Source organism: Electrophorus electricus, chromosome 24 (genome assembly GCF_013358815.1).
Source record: "Electrophorus electricus isolate fEleEle1 chromosome 24, fEleEle1.pri, whole genome shotgun sequence".
In the NCBI taxonomy this organism is placed as follows: Eukaryota; Metazoa; Chordata; class Actinopteri; order Gymnotiformes; family Gymnotidae; genus Electrophorus; species Electrophorus electricus.
This window is the reverse complement of record NC_049558.1, coordinates 10681395-10703108: the sequence shown is the minus strand read 5'-3', so window position 1 is coordinate 10703108 and position 21714 is coordinate 10681395. Positions and strand designations below refer to the sequence as shown.

At 47.3% G+C, this 21714-nt stretch overlaps 2 protein-coding genes across 7 annotated transcripts; both read left to right on the top strand.

The window, feature by feature from the left end:
- The first annotated feature begins 1317 nt into the window (after positions 1-1317).
- Positions 1318-14032, top strand: ncoa6 (nuclear receptor coactivator 6). Of its 3 annotated transcripts, none has more exons than XM_027025271.2 (15): positions 1318-1496; positions 2998-3306; positions 3615-3770; positions 4107-4247; positions 4725-4847; positions 4931-5824; positions 5938-6081; positions 6300-7734; positions 7850-7968; positions 8376-11789; positions 12204-12251; positions 12408-12438; positions 12801-12842; positions 13172-13323; positions 13509-14032. In XM_027025271.2, exons 2-15 carry the CDS (start codon positions 3042-3044, stop codon positions 13559-13561), a joined length of 7017 nt encoding a protein of 2338 aa, XP_026881072.2. In that variant the 5' UTR covers positions 1318-1496; positions 2998-3041; the 3' UTR covers positions 13562-14032. The 3 variants fall into 3 exon arrangements, with proteins under 3 accessions (XP_026881072.2, XP_026881073.2, XP_026881075.2); XM_027025272.2 differs by having other exon boundaries at positions 2983-3306; XM_027025274.2 differs by lacking the exon at positions 12801-12842.
- A 782-nt stretch (positions 14033-14814) lies between these two features.
- zgc:114123 (uncharacterized protein LOC569174 homolog) lies at positions 14815-20759 on the top strand. Of its 4 annotated transcripts, XM_035522268.1 has the most exons (16): positions 14815-15318; positions 15395-15426; positions 15502-15681; positions 15802-15927; positions 16192-16254; positions 16635-16799; positions 17073-17153; positions 17360-17498; positions 17745-17863; positions 18007-18052; positions 18190-18323; positions 18504-18611; positions 19262-19329; positions 19409-19436; positions 19559-19686; positions 20145-20759. In XM_035522268.1, exons 1-16 carry the CDS (start codon positions 15093-15095, stop codon positions 20311-20313), a joined length of 1812 nt encoding a protein of 603 aa, XP_035378161.1. In that variant the 5' UTR covers positions 14815-15092; the 3' UTR covers positions 20314-20759. The 4 variants fall into 4 exon arrangements, with proteins under 4 accessions (XP_035378161.1, XP_035378162.1, XP_035378163.1 ...); XM_035522269.1 differs by lacking the exon at positions 16192-16254; XM_035522270.1 differs by lacking the exons at positions 15802-15927; positions 16192-16254.
- Positions 20760-21714: the final 955 nt, after the last annotated feature.

Sequence of the window (21714 nt, the reverse complement as noted above, 5' to 3'; positions counted from 1 at the left end):
CTAAACATTATGTGCTGGTCATTTTAGTGGGTGTGTCATGGTATTGCTGGCTGAAATGTCAAGTTTTTCCTCAGGAAAGATCGAAATCTTTACGGTTGAATAAAGTAAGCAGCTGCTTTTCCCATTAAATGATTGAATTAGTCTTTTAACACCTTTGTGACTGTTGGCATGACTTGTTCTTGTTTTATTTTTGTAGATATTTGCACTAAAGATTTTTTTTTATATAGTTTTTTTTTTCCCTCTGTCTGGGGATCCTCATTCAACTAACCATACTATAAAAGGCAAAATGTTACATTTTTGTATACAGATTTAGTAAAGTGTGTAGTGTTTAAGATTGTATCATGTATTATTTTTTAGTGAGTCAGTTGATAATGTGAGTTGCACTTGGGCAATTGTTTGGCTTGGTAATCGGTACTTTGGCTTGAATCCTGCCTGCCTGATTAAACTGGTGATGTATTTACACAGTGGGAGAGAGGTCCCCAAATCAACAATATAAATGTTTAAATTAAAATGTGCTTTTTTTAAAATGTCACAGTCATTACAACATCCTTGTTCTGCCATCCCAGTATGCCTGAAAGAGTATTGCCTCATATTTGCAACTGTACGCCAGTGTTTTAAAATTTATGATTGTGCGATATTTGTAAAGCTTGAATTTCTTGGTAAGGATCATGAACAAAGAGAAATAAACGCTTTACCTGAATTAAAATGAACGGTCACTCACACCTGTAGAGAATATTTCACTAGTTAGGAAAAAAACAAACATCTGACCTGTTCACTTGAGATGGGAGTGTGAAAAACATATTCACGCACTTTTAACAAACGTTTAGTGACTATAGCCCATTCGTGGCCGTGTAAATCTCGCTATAGTTGGTACGCTTTGGACTACAGTTAAAACAGCCTACGGCTTCCCCACCAAGTGGACTTTTTGTGTGTGTGTGTGGCTGGGAGTCAGCGCGCTGAGCTCACCTTTATAGGACAGCTCCGAGAGCCTCTACCATTAGGCCAATTTGGGGGCATTTTGCGAGCTAGCTACGTTACATAAGAGCAGACTACGTGCAGAATGTTGGAAGCCATCATTTGTAGAAAAACAAATCCGCGCAGATCTTTGTGAAATCTGCAGTACGTACTCAAACGCCCTTGATTCACGAAACGGTCACAGAAAAGACTACAGCCAATTGCCTTCCTTTACACTAGGTGGCACGGCGACATTTCTACGCATACGCAGCCGCCAGTTCCGTAAGATACGGCGTATTCGTAGCGTTGCCGAGGCGAATAGGGCGTTACGGTACAGGGTCCTCATATGTATTCACAGTAAATCACAAACGGTCGTACACTCCGCAAGTCATTTCGTGAATACGGATGCATCTCGATTCAGAAAGAAACCCACTCGCTCAGACTGCGATTTGTAAATCTCTCCCGTTGGCGAGCTGCCGCGTCGCTAGCGCTAGTTAGCATAGACGGCTTTCTTGGAGTCACTTTCCAAATGGACTGATAAGGTAAGGTCCACGCAGCCATGTTTTGACTCGCTTACCGTTACGGTTAGTTCCCGGTTACCGTGGGAATGAGAGCCTCGTCAGACGTTTCGGTGGCCAACGCTACGAGCTAACGCTAGCGGGCTAACTCAGTCCTGCACAGTGACCGAGCTCAGCCCCGTTAGCCAGCGCTGCTAACGCTAAGATATCTGTTTAGATAGCAAGTCAGCTAGCGAGATTAAACCAGCTAACGTTACGGAGCATAAGTCGTTCTCACGAAGAACTAGTTAAATAAACAACTTGGCTAATGTTGCTCGCTAGCTAAACCACTCTAATATGCGTCCTAGCACTAGTTAGCCTGCTCTATGACTGTGAGAGGATTTGTTCTCCGTTTCTGAACAGCTTTGTCATTATTTGTGAAACCGTCGTGTAGCCCGCTAACCTAACCTACCTGAGATGAAAGCTCTCCTCAGACTATACGGCAGTTAGCTTGTGCCGGTCGGTGATGGCTGGCTAATTTAAAGTCTTCGCACTCCACCTGCTTGGTTACTGCGCTTCAGCAGCTACATGCACCCGAGAAGGCTGGCGGCCTATTTCACCATCGGACTGGTTGACTAACACTATTTCACCATCGGACTGGTTGGCTAACGTCACCTCACCATCGGACTGGTTGGCTAACGTTACTTCACCGTCAGACTGGGTAGCTAACCTAATCAGACTGCGTAGCAAATGCTAGCTGTCAAGTCACACGATGCCTCTTTGGCTTGCGGCTGCATCTAAAGTAGTTACCACCTGTTTGCAGTACTGTTGCCAATTCCTGTATTGTACTTTTGGAAGAGGCTGTCGTCCGTGCTGAGGAATAGGTTAGTAGCTTGGAGGTTTTAACCACAAGATGGGAGTTTTCTCTCAACGAAACGACTGCTCTGTGCTTTTTACGTAGCAGTTTAAACAGTGGTGCCTGCTTCTGAACCTTAAAAAGACATGCACAAATGGGGCACCTCCTTGTAATATAGTCTACATTCCTGTTTAGATGCAGAATTTCCATCTTTTAAAATCTGATCATCTCTTTTCCTTAGCCACAGGATAATCTTTATTTTATTTTTATTTTTTTATTTTTTTAATTTTCAGGCCTTATTTTTGTCATATGGTTTTAATGCACATATGCTAACTAAAACCTAGTGGTTATATAAGAGTTTTTTAACCCCTTTTTTTGATGTGTGGCTGAGGAACCCATGTGCTACCATTTGAGTTTTTGTCTATCAATTGAATGGTTCATTCAGTGAAAATATTGGATGTTTGTGTTTGGGCACTAAGATTCTCACTGGCTGTTCAAAGGAGGGGAGTATAATTAAGGCTGTGTGATCAGAATCGAGTTGATTGCTGTTTCTTCTTCAAAGGCGGGCTTATTCTGTTACTGCTCAGTTCTGGTAGTAACGAGTCATGTTATTGTGTTTACTGGTAAATCATAAAGCAATGTGAACTCCTCCTTTTTCCTGGTTGGTTCTGAAAGGGGTTGTTTTTCTAGCCGCAGCAGAGTCTCAGGAGACCGCAGAGCTCTACGTAAGGTCGATGGCACAGCAGCCTGGCCCGTCTGAGACCTCCTGGTGCACAGGATCTCGTGGGGTCCACTTACCCTCGGAGCAGGACTCTGGAGTAGAGGACGGAGATGACTTCTGCAGTCGCAATGGCGAGACCTGCCCGTCTTGGCCTCCGAGTCCACATGTAGAGGATGCCACCACTATTTTTGTTGCTTTCAAGGGGAACTTGAATGACAGTGACTTTCAGGAGAAGCTTGACATCATCTTGAATGGGATGCCTGAGTTGCTTTCCTTGGGTGAGAACACTTCAGGGTTCTTAAGGCCTCAAAACATTTTGTCAGCATATACATATGTAGATCTCTGAAATGCTAACATTTATGATGTCCAATGAGTTAGCACCACTTTTCTACTCTACAACAAGAGATTTGTTTGTGGGATTAACTGAAGTCCAGATCTCAGAAGTGTCCAGGACACATCCTGTCTGTTTCTAATATGTAGTTCCTGTCCTGATTACACCCCCCATTAAGATGGCTCTGCCGCTCGCGTGCCTTTCACCCTGGGACTCTTCATCTACTCATACTGCTCTGTTTGGTTTTTGGAGAAGGTCCTGAGAGGCTGTCACTTCAGCGAGTGGAGCCATGGAACAGTGTGCGCGTCACCTTCAACTTGCCCCGGGAGGCTGCTGAACGGCTCCGCCTCCTCGCACAAAACAACCAGCAGCAGCTGCGAGACCTGGGCATCCTCTCTGTGCAGATAGAAGGTGCGCTGTGGTATTTGCTGGTAGCTTCAACAGTGTCTAGATGAAGAACTGTGTAAACACACTGTCCTCAGTACATCATGTATTTGCCAGCCCATGCATGCTGGCTGTGGAACTCTTTAAAATGAAAGTGTCTGTGTCAAAGTATAAGTGGTGATACTTTCTTTTAAACCTTAATGTGAAAAAATGTTTTAGATCTGGGTTTTTTTTGTTTGTTTGTTTGTTTGTTTAGTTAGTTTGTTTACAGTTAACACTTTGCTTATGAAGTCATGTTGCATTTTTAGCGTGATGTCTGCAAACTGCCGCAGAAGTTGATGGGTCTTTGGTTTATCTACATAGGTGAAGGACCCATCAACGTCGCAGCTGGGCAGAACAGAGGTCAAGAAATGAGGGTGAACGGGCCACTTGTTGCACCTGGCGCACCTGGCACACCTGGTCAGATGAGAATGGATGTGGGCTTCCCCATACAACAAGGCCCTGGTAATTTTACTTAGGAGAATATTAAGGGGGGAAAACTTTAATAATTGAAATGTATATATGTATATTATGTAATTTGTTTGTTTATTTTATAGCTTTTAGTTATTTTAGTTTTCCAAACTGTATCCAGTTATATATTCAAGTTCCAACCTTAATATAAAATAAAAACCTTCTGTTATTATTTTATACTTACTACCACAGTTATGCAGTGGTCAAAATGCATACTTCTGTCAGAGTGTTTAAGATTGGTCTGCTGCCACAGTGTTAGATCTGTTTGTTAAAGACCAGGTAACTGAAGGAGGCACTGCACAATGCTTTCAAATGTGTAACTTTGTCTTCTGGCAAATGGTAATCATGTTTTCAGTAGGTTGATGTGTGTCCTGACCTTGCTGAATGAGGTTGGGGACCTTGATTGACAATACTGTGTTTTACTCACTGAAGTTCTGTAATCATATTCCATTACGGTTTTAAATGTTTTAGGGGGGATAAGGATGAGCAACCCCTCGATGGTGCCATCTGGACCTGGCATGGCTGCACAGGGTATGGTGCCAGGTAGCAGTGGGCAGATGCATCCAAGAGTGCCAAGACCACCAAACCAAACAGGTGAGAGGGTGACAGAAGTTTGAACTATGACCCTAACCACGTCAGACTGAGCCATTCAGCTGAACATTTTTCTCCTCTACCAGACTCGATGGATCCCATGCTGTCAGGGCTAGCTCTGCAACAGCAACAGCTCCAGCACGCGCAGGTGCCCCACGGTCCCCCCAGTGCCATGGGCCCGCAGGTACCTCACGGTCCCCCCAGTGCCATGGGCCCGCAGGTACCCCACGGTCCCCCCAGTGCCATGGGCCCACAAGGTCACCACCTCCAGACCATCCAAGCAAATCGGCAGCTCAACCCAGCTGCCATACAACAACTTCAACAACAGCAGCAGCAGCAGCAAGCCCAGCTGGCACAACTAGGCGTTGCTCGGGGCCCTTTTAACCCCTCTAGTCAGATGTCTGGCCCTGCTGGCTGGAACCAGATGCCCCCTGGTATGCTTCAGCCACCGCCTGCCCAGGGTGCAATGGGACCAAACTGGAGGAAAGGTCCCCCTCAGGCCCCTATGGGTCAGCGCCCTCCTTCCTTGGCCTCTGTACAAACCCCAAGCCATCCGCCACCTCCGTATCCCTTTGGCAGCCAGCAGGCTGGGCAGGTCTTCAACACCATGGCTCAGCAACAGCAGCAGCAAACCGGGCCGAACCAGTTCGCAGCCCCTCAACCCAAAGGTCCCCAGGGAGTGCCAGGAGTGGTTGGTCAGAGGGCACCTCCTCCCTTGCCTCCTGTGTCTGCTCCACAAAGCAACCTTGCTTCCAAGTCCCCTGGGTCCTCGTCCTCTCCCTTTCAGCAGGGCTCACCCGGAACACCCCCTATGATGGGACAGGGCCCAGGTCAGCTGGGTCCACGTCCCACAACTCCACAGGGGTTCCCACAGGGAGTGGGATCCCCAGGTAGGGCTGTGTTGGGACAGCAGGTTAATGTTCAGCCAGGATTCATGGGTATGCCCCAGCATGGACAGGTTCCCCAAGGTGGCATGGGAGGTATGCTACCTTATTCTTAATATGAAAACTACCCTATTGCTTTTGTAATTAAAGGTATAACTGTAGTGTGTAGTGAAAAGCACTATAAGGGATTTTTGTTGCTGCTGTTCCAGGTATGCAGAAGCGTATGCCAATGGGTTTTCCAAATGTTCCTGTAAGTCAGAGCTTTGTGCAAGGACAGGGTACGGCTAGTGGAGCAGGAACCCAGACCGCTCCAGCACCACAGCTACAGAACACTCAGAATGTGGCACACCCAGGTGGGAATATGTATAATGCTTTGGACCAGTTTCCTTTATGTTTGGCTTTGGGCTAAATTGTAATGTCAGTTGTGATAGACCATAGAAAGCCATCATTTAGTCATCATTGATCTTGATCTCTTTTTGGTTTATAGGTTAAGCAGATTAAGACATCGTAATGTCTTGTTTTTTGTAAGTTTAAAATGTTCTAGAAAGAGTCTAACTCTTATTTGTTACAGGAGTTCAACCTTCAGTCTCAACACCAAACCACATGCAGTCCAGTTCCCTCCACCCTGGTGGAATTGGCCACCACAGCGGAATGGCTCCCCAGACGCCAGCCACCTCATGCGGCACCATGGGGCCGTCTCAGTCAGGCTTGCAAACCCAAGTGATGGGCATGCAGTCACAGCTTCAGACTCCGCCTGCAGTGTCTTCCCAAGCTCAGATGGTGCAAGGCCAGGTTGGGGGTCAGACTGTTTTGTCTCGACCCATGAGCCAAGGTCAGCGAGGAATGACCCCCCCTAAACAAATGATGCCCCCGCAGGGGCAGGGGTTGGTGCAGGGGCAGGGGCACCAGGCTTTATTGATACAGCAACAACAACAGCACCAACAACAACACCACCAACAGCAGCAGCAGCAGCAGCAGCAGCAAAATGTGACAATGGAGCAGATGACAGCCAGCCATATGCAAGGTAACAAGCAGGCTTTTGTACCCAAAGGTCAGCCTGGGGTCATGCAGAGTCCAATGATGCGAGGCCCATCGCCAAATTTGCAAGGTAACATGGTGCAGTTTCAATCTCAGCAACAAATGACTCCACAACAACAGCAGCAAATGGCTCAACTACAGCAGCAACAGCAGCAGATACAGCAACAGCAACAGCAACAGATACAACAGCAGCAGATACAGCAGCAGCAACAACAGATACAACAACAGCAACAGATACAGCAACAACAAATACAGCTGCAGCACCAGCAGCCACAGCAACAGCAGTTGCCACAGCAACAGCTTCAACAGCAGCATCAGCAAATGGCTCAGCAGTCGCAACAAATCCCAATGAACGGCAATCCCGGCCAAACGTTGGGCATGCATGGCCCTCAGATACGACTTCCAGGACATCATCTGGTCCAGCAGCAGCTACAGCAACAGCAGCAGCAACAACAGCTTCAGCAGAAACAGCAGCAGCATGTGATGCAACACTTACAGCAGCAGCAACAGCAGGCGCCTGGCCAGCAACACCCACATCCGCTGGTAGATGGCAGTGGAGGCACAGGTGACATAGGTCAACAACAAATCCTTCCTGACATGCAAATGCAGCAGCAACAGCAGCAGCAGCAGCAGCAGGGCATGATTGGAGGACCTCAACACATGCAGGTGGGCAATGGCCATTTTCTTGGTCATGGTATGCCCTTTAATCCTCAGTTTGGTGGCCAGATGCCAATGGGTGGACCCTGTGGGCAAACAGGTGTCTTTCCAGTGAGTAAAGATGTGACTCTGACTAGCCCCTTGTTAGTCAACCTTCTCCAGAGTGACATTTCTGCCAGTCAGTTTGGTCCAGGTGGAAAACAAGGAGCCAGTGGGGTTGGTGTTAACCAAGCCAAACCAAAAAAGAAGAAACCACCTCGTAAGAAGAAACCCAAAGTAGGTGAAGGACAGCAATCTGTTGAAGGACATGGGTAAGAGTCCAGTGCATCCTGTACACTTCGTATGCAAGAAACTTTTATGGGACATATTTTAATGATTCCTGTCATGATGTTCAAATAACTTATCCTTTTCTCTCCACTTCTATAGTGGTCTGGATTCAGTTCCTCAAGGAATTGAGGAGTTAGATATGCAAGGGACAGGCACTGATCAAGGAGTCAGTATAGACTCTTCCAACTCAAAACATCCAGAATTCACCAATAGACCAGGTAAGAGAGTCCACGGATGCTGGCCAGTAATAATGTCAGGTCATGATAACCTTGCTGGGCTTCTTAATCTCTTGTGAAATTGTTTGAGAATTTTCAAGTTTTGAGCTCATGACTATATGCTGATTTTTTGGCTTTAACCATCACAATGTTCATGATATTCCTGCAAAATTGTCAGCATGCAGGCTAATAGTGATCACCCTTTATTGTTATCTAGGAATTATTACATGTAAAGTGCACTTGGGTAGTATCTTATGAAAGAACACACAAGTGTGTATTTCATGTGGTGCATGTGATGAACAGGCTTTTTGCCATGTTAATCCCCATGCCTGGTACATTTTATCTTATTTTCACTTAATATTCATTATGTTCTGTACTATTAAATGATTAATAATCTATTCCCATTTTAGGATTCTCTGGCCAGCCAGGAGACCAAAGGGTATTACAACAAATGCCTATTCAGTTCATGTCCCAACAACAACAACAACAACAACAACAACAACAACAACAACAACAGCAGCAGCAGCAGCAGATGCAGCAGCAGTTACAACAGCAGCAGCTGCATCAACAGCAGCAGCTGCATATGCAGGGTATGCAGATTGCCACAGGTCAGTCTGGAACCCCACAAGGACCACAACAAGGACAGCATCAAATCCATCCACATCAACTACAGCCACCACAGCACCTGCAGCAGCACCAGCAACCACAGCAACAGCCACAACAACAAGCACCACCAACAACACAGCAACAGCAACAACAAATGATGATGCTTAAAATGCAACAGGAACAAGCAAAGAACAGAGTTCCTCTTCAACAAGGCGGACATCCCGCCAGAAATCTGGTGAATCCTAGTGATCCCGCACAGAGAATGCCTGTGTCCCAACACAGCAGCATGCCAGTGATGATTAATTTACAAGGACATGGTGGTGTCCCTCCTTCTCCAGATAAAGCTAGGGGGATGCAGCCAATGGTGAACTCGCAGCTAGCTGGAGCAGGAAGGAGAATGCCCCATCCAGACATTGGACAAGGGAACCCAGGAATGGCAACAGAGGAAACATCAGGGGCTCCTAACTTGCAGGACAGGGCATCAGTAGAAATGACACCATCTCAAGCTGGGAATGGCAGCCAACAAAATGTTGTTAGCCAAGGTCCTAATACTCACTTGTTAAAGTCTGTGCCTTCATCGATGCCTCAGCAACCAGGAGCTAATGCACAGCAGCAGCAGTCCCAGCAAGTAGCACCAATCGCCAGCTCACATAATCTTCACTTTCCCAGTGCCCCTTCAACTTCGCAAACCTCTCGCCCCAAGACCCCAAACCGAGCAAGTCCTAGACCTTATCACCATCCTCTGACCCCCACCAACCGTCCGCCCAGTACTGAGCCTTCAGAGATAAATCTCTCTCCGGAGAGACTGAATGCATCGATCGCTGGCCTTTTCCCTCCTAAGATTAACATCCCTCTGCCACCCCGACAGCCTAACCTAAATCGAGGTTTTGATCAGCAGGGTCTAAATCCCACCACTCTAAAAGCTATTGGACAGGCTCCACCAAGCCTAACGTCCCTTACAAACAACACTGCTACCAGTGGCAATAATAACATCCAGCAGCCATTTATTACAGGTGGTGGTGTAGCAAATGTAGGTGGGAAGCAAGAAAAGCCGCCTGGAGGGGCTCAGGCTAAGCGGGCCAGTCCCAGTAACAGTCGACGATCTAGTCCTGCCTCAAACCGGAAAACGGCCACTCCGAGCCCAGGAAGGCAAAAGGGGACAAAGAACCCTCTAACTTCACCATCACATCAACAACAAATGACCGGGTCCCAAACGACGACGACTGGTTCTTCGGTGCCGCCCAGTACCAGTGCACCCATGCCATCTGTAGGCACTCTAGAGCAACAACAGAGCCTAAATCCTCTGCAGACGCTGGCTAGTAATTCTGATGCAGTGAGGGACAGCCAGGGCCAAGCAACACAGCCAGAACAGCGTCAAATAGTCCAGGCGCCAAGGGATCAATCCGCTCTCAGAATGGCAAGTCCGCGGGTACCATCTCAGGAACTAAAAAGTCAAGAGCCCGGTAATGTGCTTGAGCCTCCGTTATCTGACGAGATGCACCAACCTCAGAATCCACCACCACAGGAGCTTGGCTCTGTAATTTCACCAGGCTTCACGGATGCCCCAACATCCCTCAATCAGTTGTTGGACAAGACAAACCCTCCATCCTTGTCCATGAAACCACCCAAAGTCACTCCTACAGGAGGTGGAGAACTGGTGCAAAAAGAGAGCCCTCGATCTTTAGCAGATCAAGAATGCCAACATAAGCCTGGTAACCTGCAGAACATTGAAAGTGGGCATACTTTACCTGTTGGTGAACCTGAACAAAAGCCCAAGGTTGCCTCTATGCCAAGTCCAAATTTGGTCCAAAGTAGTAGTCCCAGCTGTCAGTCACCCTGTGTAGTATCCAGCGTTAGTTCCACTTTGCTTATTAGTCCTGCCACAAGTTCTTGCCCACATCCCAACCCTTCTGTTAGTCCAAGTCCCAATGCTAAGTCTATGGCAAATATGTCACAGACAGTCCTGCAGAGACCCACATCATCTGGACCCACTCAAAATAAGATAACGGTCTTTGTGACATCCAATGCTATTAGTTCTGCTGCCAGCACTGCATCTGCAGTGCCCCCAGTCACAGCCTCTACAGTGCCCAGTAAGAACATAAGAACCCCAGAAATGCGCCAATCCACTCCCACTCAAACCCGACCTCCCCAGTTCATTACCGCACCCGTGTTCATCAACCCGATATTTCAAGTCTCAACTGCTTCTGTCTCATCAAGCCCCAATGTGGTGTCTCCATCTGTCACTGTGGTAAGGCCCATACAAGTGCCTGCAAATATTCAGCTCGCTACTGCTCCAGTTTCAGCTACGGCTTCTGTTCCAGCACCTGTCGCTATGGCAACACCGCCTTCTGCTGTAAGCATTGCTACTAGTCAGCAGGGCCGCACTATGATTGGACAAATACAAGTGCAAATGTCTGCAAGTCAGGCTTCCCCAATAACCACAGTCGCGCTCCCTCAGCAAACAATCCCTGGAATTCCGATGCAAGAGAGCACTTCTGATGCTTCTGCCTCAAAACCGAGCGCCATGGGACAACCGTCTCTCCAGTCCGGCTCGTCCACGTGCGTGTCTTCGTCCTTTCAGATATCACTGTCCTCTCCGCCTGTCTGCTCTAGCCCAGGCGCTGCATCCATTGCTCGCAGGAGTCCCCTCTCACCAACAGTAACCATCACCAAGAGTGGTCAAGTCCAGACAGTTTTGAGCAAGACGTCCATTCCCCAAAGTGGTGACAACCATCAGATGCAACAGCAGGGTACAACCCAGGCAGGAAAAAACGCAGACATCACGTCGCAGGTCTCTTCTCGTGTGATTACAACCGAATCCCTTTCCTGTCAACAGCCTCCTCCCACAACCGTCTCTTCTGCACAAACAACACTTCAGCAAATAGCACCAGCACCCCCAGTTCCTTCCCCTGCACCTGCACAGATCCCTGCACAAGTTTGTTCCTCTTCTCCCACACCTAAGCCTTCTGGGTCCACCGGTACTGTCACGGTACCTCTGGCCAGTCCTATTACCACTTCACCCCCCACTAGTGAGTCTGCAGCAGCACTTCCACCACCTCCTACTGTCCCGGGGAACATTGCACCTTCCACCGGCCCTTCAGTAGTGTCGTCTCCACCGCTCCCTGTCATGGAGCAGACACCTACTGCAGCAATGGAGATGACATTGCCTGGCCCAGTAGAGTCTGTGGAGGCCTCTGCAGAAGTGTCAAATCTCTCAGGTATTTACATTTTTCTGGGATGGAAAATATTTTTCCTTCGTTCCTGTAGAAGTCCTGTTCACACAGCAGCCACCGGACAGTCTTGTAGGTGTACGGTTAAGAGTCAGTGAGTAAGAGTGGGCAGTGGTAGCACAGTGGTTAAGTTACTTGACTTGTAATTGGATGGTTGCTGGTTCAAGCTTCACTGGCATGTTCCCACTGTTGGGGCCCTGAGCAAGACCCTTAACCCTCAATTACTCAAGTTGTACTGAGTCATAATTGTAAGTCGCTTTGGATAAAGGCATCAGCTAAATGCCATAAATGTAAGAGTATGTAGCCTAACCGTTGTTTGTGTTGGCCATCGTTTTGTTGTGTGTGCAGTGTTGTAATACTTTTTAAAGTTTTAAAGACTTTGGTTGTATCTTCTAAATCCAGCCGAGCCTGATGTTACCCAGGAAGAACAGCGTTTGAGTGACCAGCCTGGTAAACAGCATAAACATCTAAACACAGTTAACATGATCACACAGTCACCACAATAACAAATAATATTTGCACAATTGTGTAAAGATCCTGCTTTTGCTTACCTGAAGCTGTGGTAGCTGAAGGCAGTAATCTGTGTATGTATATTTTTTCTTTAAGGAGAGGCAGCCACGTCTGTGGCAGAACAGGGGTAAGACAAAATCTCAAATTTTAAACAGCTAAAAATCTATCAGGCATTAACCTTTCATTCTAATGTCATAATCGTCTGCTTTCACCCTTTCACAATAACCACCGTCTCACTTTTGTGTTCACACTCTAATGTCTAACCGTTTCTGTAACTTGTCTTTTTGTCTAATTCTTGAACTTCAGTCCGTATGTTGTTATTCACTCTGATTGGCCGATCTTATTTCATGGGAATCACTAACTTTGGTGTCACAATCATTGAGCTCATTCTTTGACCGAATCACAACTCAAATTTGGGGATTAAGGAAAAAAAACCATTGTTGTCCAGCATCAAAGCAGTTTACCGCTGTTTTTCCACTTCTATAACAGATGGGCAAAGAAAAGAAAGACGCCCATCGACTTAGTCCCAAGGTATGTATATACCACACCTGTAGATCACAAGAGTGTGTGATCACAAGAGTGTGTGCTCGGGCCAGTGGCCCGGGAGCAAACACGGCCGTGAAGAGGACGGACATGATCTGTGCTAGATGAGGAAAAACAGCAAGTATCAGTACTCTCTTGTAAAGGGGCCCCTTTTGCTAGTATAATCCATGTCCAGCCTTAGACCCACTGATACCGATGACCAGGCGCTGCGTGTTGACTGCTACCTAAGAGTACAGCGCGCACTGTACTCTAGCTTGAAAGACCACGCCTCGGGCAGACTCGCGCGACTCTGCCTCACCACTGCAGTGCTCTTTCAGGGATACGAGGGCCAGCACCGAAAAGGCGAAAGGGCCCAGCCGTCGGAGCTCGCGGGCAGAGAAGGACGCCGAGGAGGAAATGTCCGACAACGGGCAGAGAAAGAGGGCGGCCAGACCTGGGTCGGCATCTTCCAACACAGGGAAAGTCGCAGGTGAGGTGTCCGGCCAGCACACTCGGCTGGCTTTTTTTTTAAAGGTTGGAGTGTGTTGCGGTTGGTTTTTGGAACCACAAACGCAAACAAACTGATTGCCACGTTCAGACTGCATGCAAAGAAATGCAGCCAATTGTGTTTAACCCAGATGATCAGACCCTGACTTCCTCTCTCGTGTTTTTTAGAATCGAACACTGGTGCCCCTCCCACACAGGCAAAGAGGAGGAAGTCCAAATGAATGAAGCTTAACACACCTGTGAAACGTACTTTTGTTTTTCTTCTTTGAACTGTTTTATCTGCTGTTTCTCCTGGTAATCATGTCTGATAACCATGTACAGAAACCTGTTTTTAAAAAATAATGTTTTTGTCCCTTGCTACTAAGTAATCTATTTAGAATTGTGTGTATGGTGTGTGTCATGTTTTTATTGTATGCTGGATTAATCATGAACCCTGATAATACAATTATGTCCATTGTATAATAATATTGCAGAATTGGATTAAATTTTCTACTTCTCGTCCCTTTACACGGTTCAGTAATTGACTGCACACTTCTCATCTCCCTATTATAATGCTATATTTTGATCATAATGTCCGGTAGCTAAGTGTTTGTTTTTTTTCTTGTGTAGGCTATAATCTTTCACACACCCTTCTAACAAGAATCTCAGTTATGAACCAGAAACGGAAAATAAAAGCTTGATTTCATAAGTGGTCACAGTTGCTATAATCTGAATGTTTTGTTTTGTAGTGAATAATCGCGCTTGCATATAAAATGCTGATGTCGCAAGGTTGGACGTTTCATATGTAGTTATAGCTAAGATCTGCCACACTCACTCACTTGTTTGATTGCAGTTCGATCTAACCTACGTTCAGGTACAGTTTTAAAAGATCTTAAATCAGCCTGAACCATGTTTTAATCCTTGTCGGACGGAGAGTTTGATGCAGGCTGCCACACGTGTATCATGTAAATAATAATAAAAAACCCAAAACAAAAGGGTCTCCACAGGGACCAGATCCAGGGGTGGTGGAGAAAACAAAAGATCAGAAGAACACCAAAAGTGTTACAATAAAGGGTCTGTGTCTGGGGTCTTCCTTTTATCCCTGCACTTTTCCCGTAGAGGGGTGCTAAGTGCTGCTCATTACTTTCATCACATTGCTCTCCCACATCCTCAGAAGTACTTGGGATAACGCCACTGTTCCTTGAGCTTCTTGCTCAGGCTTCGCTGCCGTGCTGTCCTCATCCCAGGGTGGGATCCCAGCTCAGCGCTCCGCCTCATGCAGCTCACACTCAACGTTAGGATGGCTCCAGCCCATGCATGTGTTCAAGGGGTACGGAAGGGACAGGCGCACGTAAAGACGGAGGATAACGGAAAAGCGCAGCGCTGGGTTGGTTTTAAAAACGGACACGCTTGCACGTGGAGAGCGCCGTCGCGTCATGAAGGGGGCGTTTACCGTCGCGAAGGCAGAAAGTGGTGTCGCGCGTGCTAACCGGGCTACACGCGTGTCTCCGGTCCACCGGGCTTCCGTGAACGGGTGAGTGGGCGTGAGCTGGCGGGTCTGCGCGCGCTTAATTAGAGCTCGTAGCAGGTGGCGGCGGTTACGCTTATAACGGCCTGTTGCGTAAGAGGGCGCGTTTTCCGCCTTTATTTGGTTCGTGGCCTCCGGATTCATGAGATCTTTAGATCGCTGCGTATTCACGCACACAGCCTGAAATATTTCTTACTCGAGACGCAGGTGTGGTTATTATCTAAAGCGGCCGCGCGCCTACTATAATGGAGCGGAACGGTTCGGCACCCGGCGCGTGTCAGATCTCGTTGAGCGACATCCTCGCGCTGCAGGGCAGGCCCGCGTGCGAGGAGGAGGCGTGGGCGCTGTGCTACCAACTCTGCTCGCTCCTGGAGCCCGGCTCGTGGAAGACTCTGCGCGTGCCGGGACCTGATGGGGTTTTATTCTCCAGCGACGGCAGAGTCACGCTCAGGACGGACGGCGGCGAGACCGGTGAGCTCGCTCAACGGTGCGCGTGTCCCCGCCGCGCTCGGCGTGCTGACATTCTCGTTTGTTCTTTTCGCAACAGGCGAGCAGTTCGTGATCGAGACTGAGGATCAGGTAAGCCGCCGCTCGCGGTTCTCAGGCACCCGAGGAGCTCGTGGAACCGGGGGAAACTGGGTGTTGTTTTGACAGACTGTGGACTACGTGGGCCGTCTGGTCTACTCCTGTCTGGACTGGGGCCTTGGAGCAGACGTAGAGAGGGAGCTAAATGAGACACTGGAGCTGCTCGTGTGTCAGATGACCAAAGTAAACATCAGCCTGGGCGCAGAGCACTGCCTGCAGCCCGTGTGCAGCATCTCCGAGGTCCTGCAGGTACGCCACGAGTCTGCAGACACGTGTTTAGTTCCAGGACCCAAACAAATGACCTCACGCTGGTGTTGCGTGTACAAAAAATGCAAAAACGGAGTAAGCTTTGATTTGATGCTCTTGTAGGTGTGCGAAGAGCGTCTTTATAAACCGAGCCATGCAGCTCAACACTACCAACAAGTGTGCGCCATGTTGTACTCGCACACCGTTGAGCTGTGCCACTGTCTCCAGATTATTCAGCAGACCAGAGAGGTGAGGGCACGTTTGACTGCTGTTCCTGAATTTGGTCTGTAGACGAAGACTAAACTATAAACAACCTAATTCTGCCTGGGCTCGTGTAAGGGGACAAGCTTGTGGGACGTCCCATTACCGTCCGGGAAGGTGCTGGATGTTCTAACCCTGTTTACCTGTTTCAAAACCGTCATACTGCGCATCGCATCTAGAAGCAATTACATTTAGGGGTGTCTGTCTTTTTGGATTTGGAGGGAATTGTTGACATTTATTTGCTGTAAACAGAGTGTGCAGAAAATGATCCTGGAATCAGAGACCAGCCTCTTGCCTTTTACGACCACTAAGTGGGTAAGCAATTGGACTGTTTCCTGATTCAACAAGTCTCCTGAGTCAACAAGTCTGATTCATGAATTCTGAAAATTTCTTGTTAGTTTTGTTTCTAGGGCCCAAGTGCCTTGTTCTTGTACTTTTAGAGTAAATTTCAAAGTTTACTTCACACAAAGTTGAACAAGGATCATGGTGCTTTACAGCTATCAGGCACTGACCTGTGCTGCATTTGCATAACTGTAAAGAAACCAATTTTGCGAGAGCTGGTTTACATGTGATGGGGTACAAGTTAATGACATTTATATAAACATGCAGAGCAATAATTTAGGAAATGCAGATATCTTTTAATTTAGAAATATTGGGGTTCTTCTCCCTGTATACCTTGACTGACTGGCATCTAGGAATTTGCATGGAAGAATCTGGTAGAGGAGTTCAGCAGGGGTGTTGTCTTGCGCCCCCTTAAGGCCTCGCTAAGCACTAGCGCCCGTCCGCCAGCAGACCGGTCCCCCTTTAACCAGCTGCTGCAGGACATCCAGCGCAGACGCTACAGTCTCCGCAAGGTCCCGGTGAGTAGTGCCACCTGTCTGTCTGGAGATGAACTGTGGGGTGGTTCAAACTGCATGACTTGGAAAAATGCCTCGTGTCTTGGAATGTTCACCAGTTTCTCAATATCCAGTTCTGTTTCAACGGTCTCGCAAGCCTTTATGTTGATTAACACATGGGTGTAACATTTACTAGGACGGTGTATAAACCGTGCATGAGCTTGACTGCGGCCTCGGGTGGCCGTGGAACGGTTTTGGTTTGTAAAAATGGAGATGTGAGACTGCTCTTGCCAACAGGCAGTGGGGCACGGCCAACGGAGAGTCGACCCCCACCAGGCTCTTCTGGAGGTCATACGCTCGGGCCCCAAGCTGCGGCCGGTGCGTTACTGGGCGTTGCACGCCTCGCGATTTCTGTGACGCTTGGTTCTGAACCCTCAGTGCTTGCTCAACACTTGCTGCGTTCTGTAGGTCAAGTATTCTAAGTCTAAAAAGTGGTAAAGTAATATCGGTTTCTTTAAATTTGCAAGCTGCTGCAGATGGAGCTCGTTTTAGAAGATGAATCTTTTTGCCTCTCTTTCTCTTAGGTCTCTGAGCGAAGCCTTAAACCCAGAACCCAAAACCCTGAACAGGAGACAAGTCTGCATGAGCTGCTCATGCGTGAGATTCGCTCAGTGGACCCGGTGAAGCTACTGTCCTCGCACAAGAGACGGCAGTCCTGCAAAGGTACACAGCTATACTGATGTCTTCCCTAGTTCCAGCCCTGGGGATCCAACGCTCTGTACAATATCCGCAATGTCAGACTCCCTTCACCAAGCCCAAGAAGGGCTTGAAGTGACAATATGGTGCGTTCTGTTGAACGAAAACCCAGAGGCGTTTGTGGTCAGCAATTGGATGTAGGAGTGTGACCGTGTTTGAGGATCATCTGGAACGGTAGTAAGTGGCTCCTTCTGTCTCGGTGTGTGTGGTTAGTGCACAGCTGCTCACATGTGAACTCCCTCATGACCATCTGCGAAGACTCTACAAACGAAGAGGCTTCGTTCATTCTGAATCCTGTTCCCCACCCCAGCCACCAGGGGGTGCCGGCCCAGGTAAGGCCGAGCAATCATGACTAATGACATGGATGGAATGATTGACTTTCGATGTCAGACGTGTATAGCTGTTGACATTTGGGCCAGTTATTCAAGAAAGTATTAAAGTTGTGGAAGGTCTCCAACGTGGCTGGTTTCTACAGGGTGGAGAGTGTAAAGGTGTTATTCCCCAACAAGACAGTTTTACAGGTAATGGTCACAGTTTTGTAAAAGTTCACCTTGGACTGAAATAAGCATGCCAGTATGGAGGTGTAAGATTCACCACATGACGTGTGGATGCTGTCTTGGGGTGTGTGGGCACGCACATCTGTCTGTCCACCTTCTAGGTTCTGCTGATGGATATCTGAAGTTCTTCCCTGCCCTGTCTTCAACTCCGCAGAATCCGTCTCTGGGATGCAGGCTTTCCCACAGAAAGCGCCGGGCAAGATCCTTCGCAAGTTGCCGGGACCTTTGCCAGCTCGTGTGTTCTCCTTGTTTGTCTTTTTGTTCTTTGGGGTATTTTCAGGTGTCTGTTTCCACTGGGTATTTTCAGTGTCTCTGGGTATCTTGACCTCCCAGTGACTGCTCTGCACGTGCTTAGAGTTTGTGTGTTCAGACTGTGAGGTTATTGAGCTGTGATGTTGGTCATTCTTGTTGAAAGGCTCCGAAAAGCAGGGCTTGTGTCCCCATGACGATTGCTGATGTCATTAACATGCACTACGCCAAGGAAGGAAAGTTGAAGACCATGGCTTGCGAGGTGAACTGGCGGGTAAGTGGGTGCAATGGGTGGGGCCTCACTGGACAAGGTGTTATACTGGATGTTCAGATGGAAACATGCAGCATCTGAAGGCTTCCTCGTGTAGCGTGGCTAACCTTTCATTGCCAAAAAGGTCCTGAAACTCCATGAGAAGTACTAGAATGCTTTCGGTTCACTGTCAATAAACGGGAAACTCCAGTCTAGTCCAGACCCTCTCTGACTTATTTTATGAACATCGTTCAGTCCTGTAAGCTCCAGTGCTTTTTGCTTGGCTAACGCTCAAACCCTTGAAGTGACTCCAGCACGAACATTTAGGGAAGACACTAGTGTGTCTGGTCTCCCCATGAATGGCTGACGGTGCAGTACGGCACCAGAGGTGTTCACACATGAACCTCACAAAATCCATGACCAGGTTTTGGGGTTGGTCACCTGTGGTTAATGAAATGCAAGGGTTTGTTTCACGATATGAGCTGCAGGTTCCACAGTGTCCCAAATCTCTTGGCCCTCAGGAGGTGTGGCATAGTAGCAACCTTTCCGTTCACGATCGGAGTTTGCAGAAAAGTTGAGCTCAAGTGGAATGCTTCTGTATGTGGTGTATGGCTGCATGACTGATGGCAACTTTTGCCTGTAAAATAAATTAATGGCCTCTCTTCTTTCCCTAGGTTTGTTCATGTTGTAAGAAAAAGAGTGTGTATTTCACCTGGCACATGGTGTGTTCTCTCTGCAGTAGGTATGAGTCCATCTCTGTTTAAACCAGATGTGCCGAGCTTGGTGCATGCAAAGCTATTTATGGCCTGTTTTGTTGATAGGATTGTGTGTCCAGAGTGCTGTGTGGAGGTAAGTTGTTTTGGTTTAATCAGTTTCACTTAACAGATCATGGAGGAAGACTAGATGTCAGCACGAATGATTAATTTGATGTCCTCGTATGAATATTCATGCACCTCTCTTCTCCTCCAAAGATGCGTTTGCCGTTTAAATGGTGCGTGAACCTTCCTTTAAGCTTCTTTAAGAAGATTGTGTTGAATAAAGAAAGCAAACGTAGCCAGAGAAAGTTCTGGAACGAGCGCTGGTCCTGGGACCCCTTGTGGTGAGTTACCATTACAAATGTCCATACACACCCCTTATGCATGTCTGGGGTTGTAAGATGACGTGGCACACAATTACCAATGTCCATGAAGAGGATGTGGTGTATTTAAACTCCCGCTCCTACTCAGAGCTGTGAGGGTGACCGGCCGGTGACGTGAGGAACCATGTTTATTGTGGAGGCTCTTGCATATCTGAGCCCCAAGCATTTCCTACCATTTACACTTAAGCATTTAGCTGGCACTTTTATCAAAGTGACTTTAGTTCTGACTGAACACAACTCGAGTAATTGAGGGTTAAGGGTTTTGTTCAGGGGCCCAACAGTGGCAACGTGGTGGGACTTGAACTGGCAACCTTCTGATTACTAAATACACACGACTACTGAATAGTTTGATTGGTAGTAGTGTTTGACTCGTCTGCTCAGTCACCTTCATTCATGGTGCGTGTGTCTCTGGTGTTCAGGGTCCCTCTGGTTCTAGAGTCTCCTGTTCCCACATCCGCCGGTCCACACAGCCTGGCTATGAGGGGCTGGCACAGTCAGGCTGTCTGCATAGGCTGTAAGGGCCTTCTGCTCCAGGCTTTGGACTCTGTGCTGTCCCGTTACCCAATCAGAAACCATCAGGAGGTATGACTGCCTGGCTAGCAGTGGGCTGAGTTCTGACCCAAGTTCTTCCCCCGAGTTCTCCCTTTCACTTTGTTCTGACCCAGCAGTTCAGTGTGCTGTCGCCACTGTTCCGAACCTGTTCGGGCATATGGACCCTGAAAATGGATGCTGGGCCAATATTTTTGGTTTTTTTTTTCCCCCCTTTTTGTAGTATTTCTTATGAGTGATTGATTGGATGGGCTGTTTTGTTGTTGTTGTTGTTGTTTTAACTTCCACACCTGATGAAAGCTTTACAGGCTCCATCGGCACTGTTCCTTTAGCTACGTCACTGCATGTGTTTGTATTGTTGTTGACGGCTGGAAATTCACAGCGGCATTCACTCATGGCAGCGTTCGAGTTCTATTTAAAATGTCTTTTTAAAAAAATTTTTTTTTAGTCCTTTAGAATGGAAATAAATATTTAATCTTTTCATATGGGGTGTACTGTCTGCTTTCTTGCAATGCTGTTCTGTTTCTGCCTGTACATGCAGTAAAGGGAGCTGTATTTAAACACCGTCTTACACACACAATATGTTTTGTAGTGGTTACACATGGCAAAGCTGTTTACAATCTTAAAGTAATATGTAGGAATATGTGCATTAGTATTTGCTTATAGTTTGACTTACTAATGCTTTATTTTAGAAAACCTTGCTCCACATGGAGGACTGGTTCCAGTCCGACACCAGTAAGCTGTAATGGTTTGCACAGCTCTCATTAAAAAGCTCATTGGACCTTTTTGGGTTGCAGACAAAAATTGTCATCTCTGCCAGTTTCTAGAAAACACTTTCGTCAAAAACTGGTACAGGAAGATATTTATGTAGGACAGACCACTAGAGAAGGAAGACGCCTGATCAGCAACGCCTCCTCCTTTGAGTCTTGACCCCTGGGAGAACATGTGCTCTAATCCAGTGAACCCTCAGAGCAACACCACACAGCAGTGAGCAGGGTGTGGGAGACTGTGGGCTCCCCAGCTGAACTCGACCATGAACTTGTCCTGAAAGCCCCCAAGTCTGCAGGGGAAGGTAGAGGGGTGTCTGTGCTGAATATGAAGATTTAGGAAAAGCCAAAATAAAAATATTTGCTAAGTTTTTTATATTGATAATTTTGTACAGCAATATTGTCCAATATTTAGGAAACAGTATTTTTCCTCTTGACAGCTAAAAGTCACTTTTCTGCTTAACATTTAAGTTTTAATAGTAGCTAAAAGCTTCTGGTTCACATTCTGTTCAACAGAAAAATAATCTTGATATGCAGTAATTTCCTAGTCAGGATAATACTCTAATCCTGCCACTAACTGTTTATGTTTACGGCATTGCATGGATCAGATGTTGATGATTCAAACTTCTCTCTGTAGTAGGATGACTTTGCAGATGTTACTTCCAGGGAGAAC

Coding starts and splice junctions, on each gene's coding strand:
- ncoa6 (XM_027025271.2), top strand. CDS start 3,042: ATGGCACAGCAGCCTGGCCCGTCTGAGACCTCCTGGTGCACAGGATCT. Junction 4,248..4,724: donor CCCCATACAACAAGGCCCTG/GTAATTTTACTT, acceptor TAAATGTTTTAG/GGGGGATAAGGATGAGCAAC. Junction 11,790..12,203: donor AGAAGTGTCAAATCTCTCAG/GTATTTACATTT, acceptor TTCTAAATCCAG/CCGAGCCTGATGTTACCCAG.
- zgc:114123 (XM_035522268.1), top strand. CDS start 15,093: ATGGAGCGGAACGGTTCGGCACCCGGCGCGTGTCAGATCTCGTTGAGC. Junction 15,928..16,191: donor TTATTCAGCAGACCAGAGAG/GTGAGGGCACGT, acceptor TGCTGTAAACAG/AGTGTGCAGAAAATGATCCT. Junction 16,800..17,072: donor ACAGTCTCCGCAAGGTCCCG/GTGAGTAGTGCC, acceptor TCTTGCCAACAG/GCAGTGGGGCACGGCCAACG.